Source organism: Corythoichthys intestinalis, chromosome 8 (genome assembly GCF_030265065.1).
Source record: "Corythoichthys intestinalis isolate RoL2023-P3 chromosome 8, ASM3026506v1, whole genome shotgun sequence".
NCBI lineage: Eukaryota > Metazoa > Chordata > Actinopteri > Syngnathiformes > Syngnathidae > Corythoichthys > Corythoichthys intestinalis.
Window position 1 is genome coordinate 887,446 of NC_080402.1, and position 13,380 is coordinate 900,825.

At 39.6% G+C, this 13,380-nt stretch overlaps 1 protein-coding gene across 11 annotated transcripts in view; it reads left to right on the forward strand.

The window, feature by feature from the left end:
• fat1a (FAT atypical cadherin 1a) overlaps nt 1-13,380 on the forward strand; it is a 137,159-nt gene that overhangs the window by 57,193 nt on the left and 66,586 nt on the right. For 9 of the 11 annotated variants that reach the window (XR_009064093.1, XR_009064091.1, XR_009064095.1 and 6 more), the window contains exons 5-8: nt 6,111-6,446; nt 8,824-9,040; nt 9,175-9,243; nt 13,074-13,213. Coding sequence is in view for 6 of the 11 variants with exons in the window: in XM_057842846.1 (XP_057698829.1) it covers nt 6,111-6,446; nt 8,824-9,040; nt 9,175-9,243; nt 13,074-13,213 (762 nt within the window). In the remaining 5 variants the exon portion in view is untranslated. The remainder of the gene's footprint in view (nt 1-6,110; nt 6,447-8,823; nt 9,041-9,174; nt 9,244-13,073; nt 13,214-13,380) is intronic. The other 2 variants (XM_057842843.1, XM_057842844.1) reach the window with 1 other exon arrangement.

Consider the following 13,380-nt stretch of genomic DNA (forward strand, 5'->3'; position numbering starts at 1 on the left):
ACTAGTGAAAAACCGATTTCAAATGACAGCAGAAGCATGAAAAGTCCTTTCATTGCCCCTACTGACATGGCCTCAGAGTTGCCATGTTGGTAGGGGCAAAGTTCCCATCAAAGTCAATGCATTGACTTTAAAATCAGCTCATAACTACCTTATATCTCAACAGAGATTATTTTATTAATGTCAAAGCATCTACTATTTACTCACTCGCTGCCATTGACGGGGCTTGATGTCCAATCCGTTTAAAGCGGGAGAGTTTGCAGCGAAGGCTCATTTGCTGCCACCCTCCCAGTGGCGCCTCTGGAAATTTTTCATAGGGGTGGCCAAATGGGGCCACTTAAAATCTTGGGGTGGCACACCAAAACTAAAAGCCATAATTTCAGGTTTTCATTATATTATTGCAGTAAAAAGGTCAGGGGAAAACTATCAGAAAGACTTAAGGACACGGCTACTGATATACTTTGTGTAAAATTTGATGTTACTCATGATTTAATGTGCATAGTCCATAACTGTCCAGTCAACATTTTGAGTTCCACAACAATTGTTTTATTGTGTTATGTATATATTAGGCATAAGGTGTACATTTAACAAAACAAAATATTTACTGGGGAAAAACAGGTGCATTTGGGATAAAATGCATAACTGAAACTACAACAATCTAACGGTATACTGGCAAGCGGGGTGGCCACCAAATTTATAGGGGGGGCCGTGGCCACCCCTGGCCACCCCCTGGTGACGCCACTGCACCCTCCCACTTCAAATGAATTGGATATATACTAGTGATAAACTCATTCCAATTGACAGTAGAAGCATGAAAAGACCTTTCGTTGCCACTACCAACATGGCCATCATGAGGCCATGTTGGTTGGGGTCAGGCCTCATCAAAGTCAATGAATTGACATTAAACTGAAGTAATAAGAACTACAGTGGTATGAAAAAATCTCTGAACCGTTTGGAATTTCTCACGTTTCTGCATAAAATCACAAATGTGTTCTGATCTTAGACAAAATCACACAGATGAAAAAACTGTCTGCTTTAATTAAAACCACCCAAATATTTATAGGTTTTCATATTTAAATGGGGATGGTATGCAAACAATGACAGAAGGGAGAAAAATAAGTGAACCATCACATTTAGTATTTTGTCTCCCCCCCCCCCCCCCCCCCCTTTTTTTTTTTTTTTTTTTTTTTGGCAGCATTAACTTTAACCAGACACTTGCTGTTGCTGCAGATCAGTCTGGCCCATCGATCAGGACTAATCTTGGCCCATTCTTCTCTTCAAAACAGCTGTGGTTTACACAGATTCCTGGGATGTCCGGCATGAATCACTGTCTTTAGGTCATGTCACAGCATCTCAATGGGGTTCAAGTCTGGAATTTGACTCTACTCCAGAACGTGTTCTTCTGAAACCATTCTGAAGTTGATTTACTTCTGTTTTGGATCATTGTCTTGTTGCAGCATCCATCCTTTTTGTAGCTGCAACTGTCTGACAGACAGCCACAGGTTTTCCTGCAAAACTTTTTAATTTATTCTTCCATTAATGATTGCAAGTTGTCCAGGCCCCGAGGTAGCAAAACAGCCCCAAATCATGAAACACGATGGAGATGGGGGGTAGATGTTGGTGAGCTATTCCATATTTCCTCCACACATGACATTGTGTTACTCCCAAACAATTCAACTTTCGTTTCATCAGTCCACAAAATATTTTGCTAAAACTTCTGTGGATTGTCCAAGCGCCTTTTTTTGCGAACGTTAAACGAGCAACAATGTTTTTTTTATACAGCAGTCGCTTCCGCCGTGGAGTCCTCCCATGAACAACATAGTTTTACATATAGTTGATGTGTGCATAGAGATATGGGACTGCGCCTGTGATCTCTGTAACTCTAGGGTTCTTTTTTACCTCTCTGAGTATTCTGCGCTGAACTCATGGTGTTATTTTTGGTGGACGACCACTCCTTGGGAGAGAAGCAACAGTGCCAAACTTTCTCCCTTTTTAGACAACTTCTCTGACTATCAATCGATGAAAATCCAGACTTTTAGAGATGGTTTTGTATCCTTTCCCAGCAAATCAACAATCGTTGATCGCAGGTCTTCAGACAGCTCTTTTGACCAAGTCATGATGTACATCAGACGGTGCTTTTCATCAAGACAATTCTTACCAGGGGTGTGTTTTATAGTGGGCAGGGCAGTTTTTAACCACTCATCAGTGATTGGGAGCACAACTGACTTAAATTGTTTGGTTAAAATTGGTTTCAATTGCTATTTAAGTCTCCTTAGGCAGAGAGTCACCTTACTTATTTTCCCCTCAGCTTACTTATTTTCCCCTTCTGTCATTGTTTGCATGCTATCCTCATTAAAATATGAAAAAACTATAAATGTTTGGGTGGTTTTAGTTAAAGCAGACACTGTTTTTATATCTGTGTGATTTTGACAAAGATCAGATCACATTTGATGGTGATTATATGCAGAAATGTGAGAAATTCCAAAAGGTTCAGATACTTTTTCATACCACTGTATCTTATTTCTTAACCAAGATTATTTTATTAATGTTGAAGCATCTGCTATTTACTCAGTGGCTGCCATTGACTGGGCTAGACGTCCAATCTATTTCAAGTGGAAGGGTTGACAGCGAATTATTGTTTCTTCATTCGCTGCTTCAAATGGTTTGGACGTCTATGAATGAAAAACTCATTTCAATTGATGGCGGAAGCATGAAAAGATCTTTTCATTGCCTAATGGCCTCAGGGCTGCCATGTTGGTACGGTTCCCATCAAAGTCAATAAAACAAAGTCATAACTATCTTATTATTCTACTAATAACAAAGCATCTGCTGTTTACTCAGTGTCTGCCATTGACGGGGCTAGACGTCCAATCCTTTTAAAGTGGGAGGATGACAACAAATGAACAATTTTTAAATTCAGGATTTTCAATTTATTTTGACATTCATCGCTGCTGACTGGCCTGTAAAAGAAATTCCTTTAGTTTCATGTGTTACCAAGATGACCTGAGTTTTGCGTTGGAATCCGGAAGCCATTTTCCTCTGCACTTTCACGACCCCGCTAAGGTATCTACACGTGGTGCGCCCTCAACTTTTACGAGCGGGGGAAGGACAGAGAGCAGAAAGGCCGCCGTTCCCGCACTGGGGGAGGGGCGAGACAGCCAGGGTGGGACGTGAGCGGGCATGCCGAGGAATCAGGTCTGCGGACAGGCTGGGAATGATCCAAACAAAGGAGAACAGAAAACAAGAGGCTGCACTGCGACCTGCCTGCCGCTTGAAACATACGCTATGTACAACGAAGGCGCTCTAGAGCAAAAGTTTCAATTTATGTTGAACTTGTGTTTGAAAACCCCGCGGCCCTTGTGAGGATAAACTATTCAGAAGATGAATGAATAGTGTTTGAAAAAACAAGTTAAAGGTGCTATGCAAGTAGTTTCAAAATGATAGCAGAGCACTTTTTGGACACTGTTCCATCGCAAAAACGTGACAACATAATGAAATGAGATCCTGATGCAGGGGTCAGCAACCCATGGCGCCGGAGTTACATGCGGCTCTTTGAACTATCTGATGCCAATCAGTTTGATAGTTGAAAAAATCATTCTTGATAAAAATTTACTATAGGGCTTGTGAGATTTAACAGAGAAGTTTAACTTCCCTTTAATAGGTGGATCAAGCCAGGATCACTGTTTTGTGCATTAACAGAACACTCCTGCAACTCATTAATTCAGCAACTATGTAAAGTCATGGTGGTCAATGGGACAGGTACCCTCCTGGTACTTCCTGTTTGTTTTCCACCATGGTTTCTTGAGACTTTTTTGGAGGTTGACTTGTGAGAAAGCTAGTTTTTAAATTTCAGGTCTCTACGTCAAACGGTCTTCGGGGGCTGATTTTTCAAAATAAATTGTTGAGGATTCTCCTCGTCCAATATGGGCGCTTCAAATTAAAATGGTGGACTTCCTGTTTGTTTTCCACCATGGTTTCTTCAGACTTTTTTTGAGGTCTACTAATGAGAAAGCTAGGTTTTAAATTTCATGTTTCTACGTCAAACTGTCTTCAGGGGCTGATTTTTCAAAATAACTTTTTGAGGATTCTCTTCATCCAAAATGGGAGCTTCAAATGAAAATGGCTGATTTCCTGTTTGTTTTCCACCATGGTTTTTTGAGACTTTTTTTAAGGTCTACTTGTGAGAAAGCTAGTTTTTAAATTTCATGTCTACGTCAAACAGTCTTCAGGGGCTGATTTTTCTAAATAAATTCCCGAGGATTCTCCTCGTCCAAAATGGGCGCTTCATACTGAAATGGTGGACTTCCTGTTTGTTTTCCAGTATGGTTTCTTGAGACTTTTTTTAAGGTCTACTTGTGAGAAAGCTAGATATTCAATTTCAGGTCTCTACATCAAACGGTCTTCGGGGGCTGATTTCTCAAAATAAATTCTTGAGGATTCTCCTCGTCCAACATGGGCGCTTCAAATTAAAATGGCGGACTTCCTGTTTGTTTTCCACCATGGTTTCTTCAGACTTTTTTTGAGGTCTACTAATGAGAAAGCTAGGTTTTAACTTTCATGTTTCTACGTCAAACTGTCTTCAGGGGCTGATTTTTCAAAATAAATTCTTGAGGATTCTCCTCGTCCAATATGGGTGCTTCAAATTAAAATGGCCGACTTCCTGTTTGTTTTCCACCATGGTTTCTTCAGACTTTTTTTGAGGTCTACTAATGAGAAAGCTAGGTTTTAAATTTCATGTTTCTACGTCAAACTGTCTTCAGGGGCTGATTTTTCAAAATAACTTTTTGAGGATTCTCTTCATCCAAAATGGGCTCTTAAAACTAAAATGGCCGACTTCAAGTTTGTTTTCCAGCATGGCTTCATGAGACTTTTTTTTAGGTCTACTTGTGAGAAAGCTAGTTTTTAAATTTCATGTCTCTATGTCAAACGGTCTTCAGGGGCTGATTTTTCAAAATAAATTCAAGAGGATTCTTCTCAGTCAAAATGGGCACTTCAAACTAAAATGGTGGACTTCCTGTTTGTTTTCCAGCATAGTTTTTTGAGACTTTTTTTTTTGGGGGGTCGACTTGTGAGAAAGCTAGTTTTTGTATTTCATGTTCCTCTAGAAAATGTCAAATAAGAAATATCAAATGGTTAAAGGAGGCTAAAATCATTTGTTATGTCAAATATGTACCACAGAATTCTGTATGTATGTAAACAGACGTACAGAGTTGAGCTGACGCAATTTGTTCAAAAGTCAAAATGTGCGTGCGGCTCCCAGTGATGACTATTTTGCCGAAACTGGACAAAAATGGCTCTTTGATTATTAAAGGTTGCTGGCCCTAGTCCTAATGTGTCTACCTTCCTCAGCTGCCTTTGCCCCGCCCACTTAAAAACAGAAGATGATCTCACACCCAAAATGAGCGGTTTGCAGTCTGTTAGCTAGCTTGCTACCCATAGGCGCGATTTAAAAAGTGAATCTCTTTTAATCTAATCCCGATTCATCTCATTGGCCTTCAATAAATGAAGGGACGAACAATTCCATTTAGCGTCTTGAAACTGCCAAACGGATGCGCATTCCAACTTCCGCGGAAAGAACAGGTGCACTTTTATGTGTCGTTAACGGGATTTTATCGGGGACTGAAAAAAAAAAAAGAGAGACTTTCTTAGGACAATTGAACACACCGTGACAAGAGACGCCGCAAGGGCACAACAAATGCCGGCGCCGTTAAGAAGCATCTGCCCGCCACACACCATTTGCTAGCGTCATTTCAATTAGCGGGCTAATGTAGTTGTTGTCCGCCAAAGTGCGCTAGTCAAACAAACTCAATGTGTCTCTCGGGCAACATGGGACGGCAAGTTCTAGTAGATGTTTGCACATCTTCTGATAAGTTGCCTCAAGTGATGAACTAGTATTCAACATAGACTTCTTAGTATATAATATTGTTATTCATAAAATTCATTTAAACTGTGAGGACTGGCTGTGAATGCTTATCTTTCAGTGCCATTGACAGCAGTAGATGTCCAATCCATTTGGATTGATTAACCCCTCCCAGTCCAAATGGATCAGTTAGATGAGTCAGCTAGAGAATAGCAATAGCATTACTAATTTTTGCATTACATGACCCCCACAGGTCACCATCACCGATCACGGCGTTCCGGCCAAATCCACCACGGTGCGCGTCATCGTGCGCGTGCTGGACGAGAACGACAACCGTCCGCTCTTCCTGGAGAAGATCTACAAGATCAAACTCCCCGAACGGGAACGGAACCCCGAGAAAGAGCGGGCCGCCGCCCGCCGGGACCCAGTCTACCGGGTCATCGCCTCCGACCGCGACAGCGGCGCCAACGCCGAGATCTCCTACAGCATCGAGGAGGGCGACGAGCACGGCAAGTTCTTCATCGAACCCAAGACTGGGGCCGTGTCGTCCAAGAAGTTCTCGGCGGCGGGGGAGTACGACATCCTCACGGTCAGTGGAGGCATCCCGGTCACACACCTGAGTGCAATTCTGGTGTTTTTTTGTTTTTATTTCTAATTTCCATATTTTTCGTACTATACGTCGCACTAGATTTGTAACAAAATATCGTTTGACGATATATACTTAAGTCAAAACGCATTAATGACCTAGCGACATTAGCACAAGCAGACACCATGCATTTTGCGGCGTTCTTGCGAACCACTTAAGTCCTGTTGATAATGTCTAAGTCAGTGGTTCTTAACCTTGCGAAACTACGAGTTTCACATGTGCATTCACCGAACACTTCAGAATTAGATAACCATTTTTTAAAAAATTGATATATCTAAGCTAAAAAGCTAATAACTAAGCCAGTACTTCTCAAATAGTGGGGCGGGCCCCCACTAGGGGGCGCAGAGCGATATGACCTTTGGGAACATACTTTTTTGCCATACTAGAATAAAAAGTAATTGCACATACACTCAGTTGGTGGCAGTGGCGCTCTCATTTTCAGCGTGTGCACAGTATTTTTTAACCAAACAAGAGCACACAGCAAAGAGCACATATAAAAAGCTAAGATGAGGAAATATGACGAAGCGTACGTAGCATTTGGCTTTTGGCTTTGACTTTTAGTACAGCGGGAGACGAGGAAAGACCAGTCTGTTTACTTTGTCTAAAAATGTTCGCAGCGGACAGCACGATTTTTTTTTTTCAGCGAAAACGTGCCGAATACTGCCAACAGTCGTCCCGCTTTGTCAGTGTTACATCGGTAAACCAGTGAGCACGGTTAGTATTATATAAGGTGGCTGTCAGGGAGTGCTGGGCAGGCAGGTGTGTGTGGACCCAAACGCAGGAAACAAAAATGCAAGGCAGGAGGCAGATGGCGATGAACTCAAAAAACGTTTTAATGATATCTAACAAAAACACAAAGTACAACCAAAACCACTGGGGAACAAAAGGGCAAGATTCAAACAAAACTTACTTAAATCGGAGGGACGGATACACGAGGGCTTGGAACGAACTTGACTTTGGCAGAGACGGACATAGACAATGACGCAACAAGGAGTGACAAGAAACTGGGTCATTATATACGCAGACAAGGGGTAACGAGACGAGGAACAGCTGGGTAACACAGGTGGATGCAGATTGCAGGATACACTGGGAAAACACACACAGGTGAGAGCAATGGGTAATCACAGGGACAAGTCACACTAGGAGAAACCAACACAAAACCTAACAGTGGCATAACAAGTTGCTCAGTGCAAAATAACACCACAGCATAGCAAAGGAGCTGATACTGCCTGCAGCAAGAATAAAAACTGCCCCTCTGTCCAATGCCACTGTCGTTTTTGTTCTATTTTTTGTTGTTTCAGTCCAATTGTTTGGCATATAGTCCTCTTGAGTTAATGTTGCTAATCAATTTGAATGTATTGTTATTTAATGATTTTATTAAATTTTATTTTCAGTACCAAACGATCCAAAAATGTATTGAGTGTATTTTTACAGTATGGATGTTTATTTTATTTTATTTTTTTACACTTTATTGGAAGTTGATCGATATTACTTTTTTTCTTTAATATTAAAAAGAACACAATGTTATGCAGAGGTGTACTTATAATAATAAGAATATTATAGACATGATAGTACAGCATATTTACAGTGGCAGCAGAGAGTTGGGGGGGGGCGCACGGAACGTTTATGTCTTCCTAGGGGGGGGCGTAACAGAAAATAATTGAAGCACGGAACTAAGCGAATTCTTTTTCAGATTTTGTCACATTTTAAAAGTATGTTTTAAAATGGGTCAAAATTTGAGTCCACGCTGACCGCAGGTCTCTTGTACTTCTTAACACACAGTGCGAGTCAACCTTCCACTGAGCAAACCAGTTTCTTGTCTCATTAGATAGAGGGCTAACAGTTGAAAGAAATGGAATACAGCCTGTATATTGGAGGCAAACCAGTCCAAAAACTGGTCTAAAACCCCACTTTGCCTAGATTTTGTCTGTGTACAAAAATAGGGCTCTCCGCCGAACCACGTCAACTTACTCATGGAACCCCTGGGGTTCCATGGAATCCAGGTTGAGAACCTCTGGTCTAAGCAGAGGAACATGCTTTCACCCATTAACCATAGACAAGTAATAAGTGATTAAATCAAAGGTCAAAAAAAAAACTAAAATGATCACATGCCAACAAACTAAATCACATAACTAGGAACTAATGAAACAACTGGAACAGTAACTGAAGAAATAATTAGAACATAGAACATAAACTTTGAAATGAAGTGGTATGAAAAAGTATCTGAACCTTTTGGAATTTAAAATGAATTTAAAATGTCAAATGAATGACTAGGAATAATTAAAAATAGAAACCAATGTCTTTTTTGGAACGGTATCAGATCAAAGCGGTGGACAACGGTCGGCCACAGAAGTCTTCCACCTGCCGCCTCCACTTGGAGTGGATCCCCAAGCCGGGGGTGCCGGAGGACGCCGCCCCGCTGCTTTTCGAGGAGTCGCCCTTCTCCTTTTCGGTGATGGAGAGCGACCCCGTGGCGCACATGGTGGGCGTGGTTGCCACAGAGTCGTCCGACGTGCCAGTCTGGTTCCAGATCTCAGGTCGGTAGCTGACTCCCGTAGAAAGAAAGACATTTTCCGGCGAACTAACTTTAAAAAAAAAGCCCTTTCTTGACTCTTTGTCTTCTTTCTTCTGGCGCTATCCCTTTCTTTCGGTGCCTCGTTATGCTTTCAAGGAGGCATAGAGGACACTGAGACGTTTTACGTCCTTCAGATGGCTTGCGACCACAACTGTACAGCAGAAGGTAGCTGCTGGCAGACCAGTGTCCAATCGCCATTCATTTTTCATTGCCCTTTTCATCTACCCCTTTGAGTGTCTTATGTTGGGCGTCTTTACATGACAACAATCACCAAAAACTGGAACGTGCATGCCAGGCCTGGAGGTGGAGTTAGGGAAACACTAAGAACACGATGATATTGGAAATATATATATATATTTTTTTTTAATAATCCCAATGTATTTTTTTTAGGGCTGTCAAACGATTAAAATTTTTAATCGAGTTAATCACAGCTTAAAAATTAATCGTACTTAATCGCAATTCAAACCATCTCTAAAATATGCCATATTTTTCTGTAAATTATTATTGGAATGGAAAGATAAGACACAAGACGGATATATACATTCAACATACTGTACATAAGTACTGTATTTGTTTATTATAACAATAAATCAACAAGATGGAATTAACATTCTGTTTAAGTGATCCATGGATAGAAAGACTTGTAGCTCTTAAAAGATAAATTAGTACAAGTTATAGAAATTTTATATTAAAACCCCTCTTAATGTGTTCGTTTTAATAAAATTTGTAAAATTTTCAATCAAAAAATAAAGTAGTAGCCGGCCATTGTTGATGTCAATAATTACACAATGCTCATGGGTCGCACCCAAGCACCAGCAGAGGGCGACAAAACTCCAAAAAACACAAGTAACAAGTGGAGATTACACTGTACTGTCATTTTAATCTGTTTGAGCAGGGCATGTGCTTTAATTGCGTCAAATATTTTAACGTGATTAATTTAAAAAATTAATTGCCGCCCGTTAACGTGATAATTTTGACAGCCCTAGTATTTTTTCTTTTTTAACTTGGAATATGAATTAGGCGTATAACACCACCAGCTAAAGACTTAACATTAAATATTGTCCTATTATGTTAATTTTTTTATTCATGTCAATGTTAATGGTATTTTCTGAACGGTTAAAATGTTTTTTTGTCCGTTACATTCTTATTACCTAACCAAAAAAAGGAAAAATCTCCCTATAATCTGTTATACTTAGTTTTTTATATCTAATTGAATTATTTTTATAAAAGATACAGATATAATAAGTTTTAAAATGGGACATTCATTAAAGGTGCGCCTTATAGTCCAACGCACCTTATAGTGCAGAAAATATGATAAATGAAAAATGCTAAAAGCAGCTAAAGAATTAAAATACATTCTTGTTTATTCTGTAATTTTTAATTATGACAATGTTTTTTTGATACTATTTTTTTATTATTAAAACAAAACAATACATCGTCATTTCTGCTTAGCTTTTAAAAAAATAAAATAAAGTCCAGTATTTATTATTATTTTTTTTTACTTAAAAAAATTCTATTAAAAAAATGTTTTTTCAAAACAAAAACCAAAAAATGGCTGTGCAACACCATCGCCTTCATTGGCGGTGAATGCGTTAAGTTGGAAAAAAATGAAAGATAAAGTATTAGATTTGTTATCAAAAGTGAAAACTCATTTGAAATCAAGGTTCATATTTTTTTAGGCTAGCAGACGTCGTTGTCATGTAATCCAACCTTCGAAACAACACTCATTTCTACACCAGGAAGTGTTGTTTCATGGTGCTATAAAATGTTGAGCATGACAAAAAATGAAAATGACCGCACTGCTATCATTTTACATGAGGAAAACAAATTTGGCACTCAATTCTGGCTGTTTTTTTACAATTTCCACCCAGCACAATGCATCAGGGAACGCCCACTTTTCTTCAGCAATTCTGGTTGTGACTTGACAACCAGACTTGATGATCATGTCTACCATATTTTGTGCCGCGTTAGCTAGCTAGCACACGTTGACCCTGTCGGTACACGAACTATTCGGGGGCTGCGTGTCACACTATTTAAGCGATATGATTGGCCGAGGAGTTAAAATGCGCTAGTGTGAAAGTGCGTCGGGAACGTATCTGACCACGCGAGCACGTCTCTTAGCCAAGAGCGGATCTAGAAAAAAATTTTACGGAGTGGCGAGAGCGAGGCAGGAACTTTTTGAGGGTGGCAAATATTTCACGATGGTATAATACATTGTCGATTCTTTGGGAGAATGATACGATATTCTGCGACAATTCAATTCAAAGGCCTTTGATTGATTTAATAGGAAATGACATTTAACACAATCCGTTCCAATTTACCTAAGGCAATAAAAATACTACTGAGTTTTGATGTGTGTGACAATTTATTATTATTATTTATTTATTTATTTTTAACAAAACTGCATACCGAAAATGGAATCATTTTGCATTCTGACCGAATTACGTTCAGTTGTGCTTAACAAATCGATATATTGATCCACATCGATTCATTATCCCCAAGTGTCAACACATGGAATCAGTTTGCTAAGAAATCCTATGTAGACACTACAAAAGCGACATTTACAAACTGATATTGAGAAACTTAACTTGATATATTTTAATTGTATTTTACCGCATTGGTCGGAATATAAGATGGCCCTGATAATAAGACGACCCCCTCTTTTGTTTGAAAAAAGACTTTTTCAACACCAAATTAATTTTTATACAGAAAATAATTACAGTACATATGAAACAAATGATTATAACAATATATTTGAGAGAAAAAGCATGTTATTTCATTCAAATCTTAATATCTGAACATTTAAATATGTAAACTAAAGTGCAGTCACATTCGTAAATGAATGGCTTCTGGTTTTTGAAATGTAAATAAACCAATCTATTGTGATAAAACAACAAAATTGCAATAACTGCATTAACCATCAAAGTGAAGTCTAACTGTAACTGTAGTCTTGAAACAAATTTGAAGAAGGAAAAAAAACATTGCAATAATGCAAACTGGTTAAACTTGAGAGTAGCTGAGATGTCATGACAGAACATCGCTTCAATGATATCTGGCGCCATCTAGCGTCGTGAATGGGTATAACGTCTAGACCGCGAATATAAGACGACCCCCACTTTTTCAGTCTTATTTCAATGCAAAAAAACACCGTCTTATAATCGAGGCAATAAGGTATTATACATATATACTTATACTGTACTAAACGTATATACCTTCTCATATATATTATATATATGTTATATATGCTTTTTATATTATAAATTTAAGGATCCTCACTTACACCACACAGTGGATGGCAATTGGAGTGGCAAGCTTATTTTTTAAGGTGGCAGTTTCACCCCCCCATGCCACTCTGATGGATCCACTCATGCTTGTAGCTACATGCTAATACATGTTTTTATGACTCAGTTTGTTCACAACTTGAAGGAAACATGCAAAGGTAGCTGAATGAAATGTGCTATTTTAAAAATGCCTGCTTGAAAATGCTTATGTATATTTTTTAAATCAAGTAAAAGAAATATTAGCATGTAGCTACAAGATGCGTTCGGGTGGTCGGATACGTTCACGACGCACTTTTACACGAACACATTATGACTCCTCAGACAAGCGTATAGCGTGGCAAGTGTGACATGCAAACAGTTTGTATACCTACAATGGCAACAAGAGAATTGCCTGCGAATGGATAGCATGCTAGCTAGCAGATTTCAGACAGCTCACCTCATCTCCTGTTTTGAGATTTTTTACTGGCAGCTGAGAAAGGAAGCCAAATAATGATCTCACTTCATTATGAAGCCTTTTTTGTCAGTTTTTTTGGATGGATTCGAGTCCAAATTACGCTCTGCTATCATTTTAAAGTCACTTGCTGTAGTATATCATAGCACCTTTCAAACACCTTTGATTTCGTTCCCCTTTTTTTGTGTTCGTGGTCATCCAAACGACGTCGTTCATCGGTTGGGCTCCCTTTCTCGGCCTGACGTTCGTTGTGCTGTGCCCAGGCGGAAACTACGACAGCCGCTTCGACGTGGGCAAAGCTAGCGGAACCCTCATCGTGGCCAGGCCGTTGGACGCCGAACAAAAGTCCAACTACAACCTGACGGTGGAGGCCACGGACGGGACCAGGACGGTCAGCACTCAGGTAAGGAGAGAAAATAGATTCTTCTCTACCAGGGTGGGCAAAAGAATCCAAGTACGGACACTGAAATGTTCTGTCCGGATACCATCATTTTTCATTGCAAAAATGCCGATGCTCAGTTATTTATTTGTTTTGGCACTTGCACTACTCTTAATAGTAATGGGCAGGAG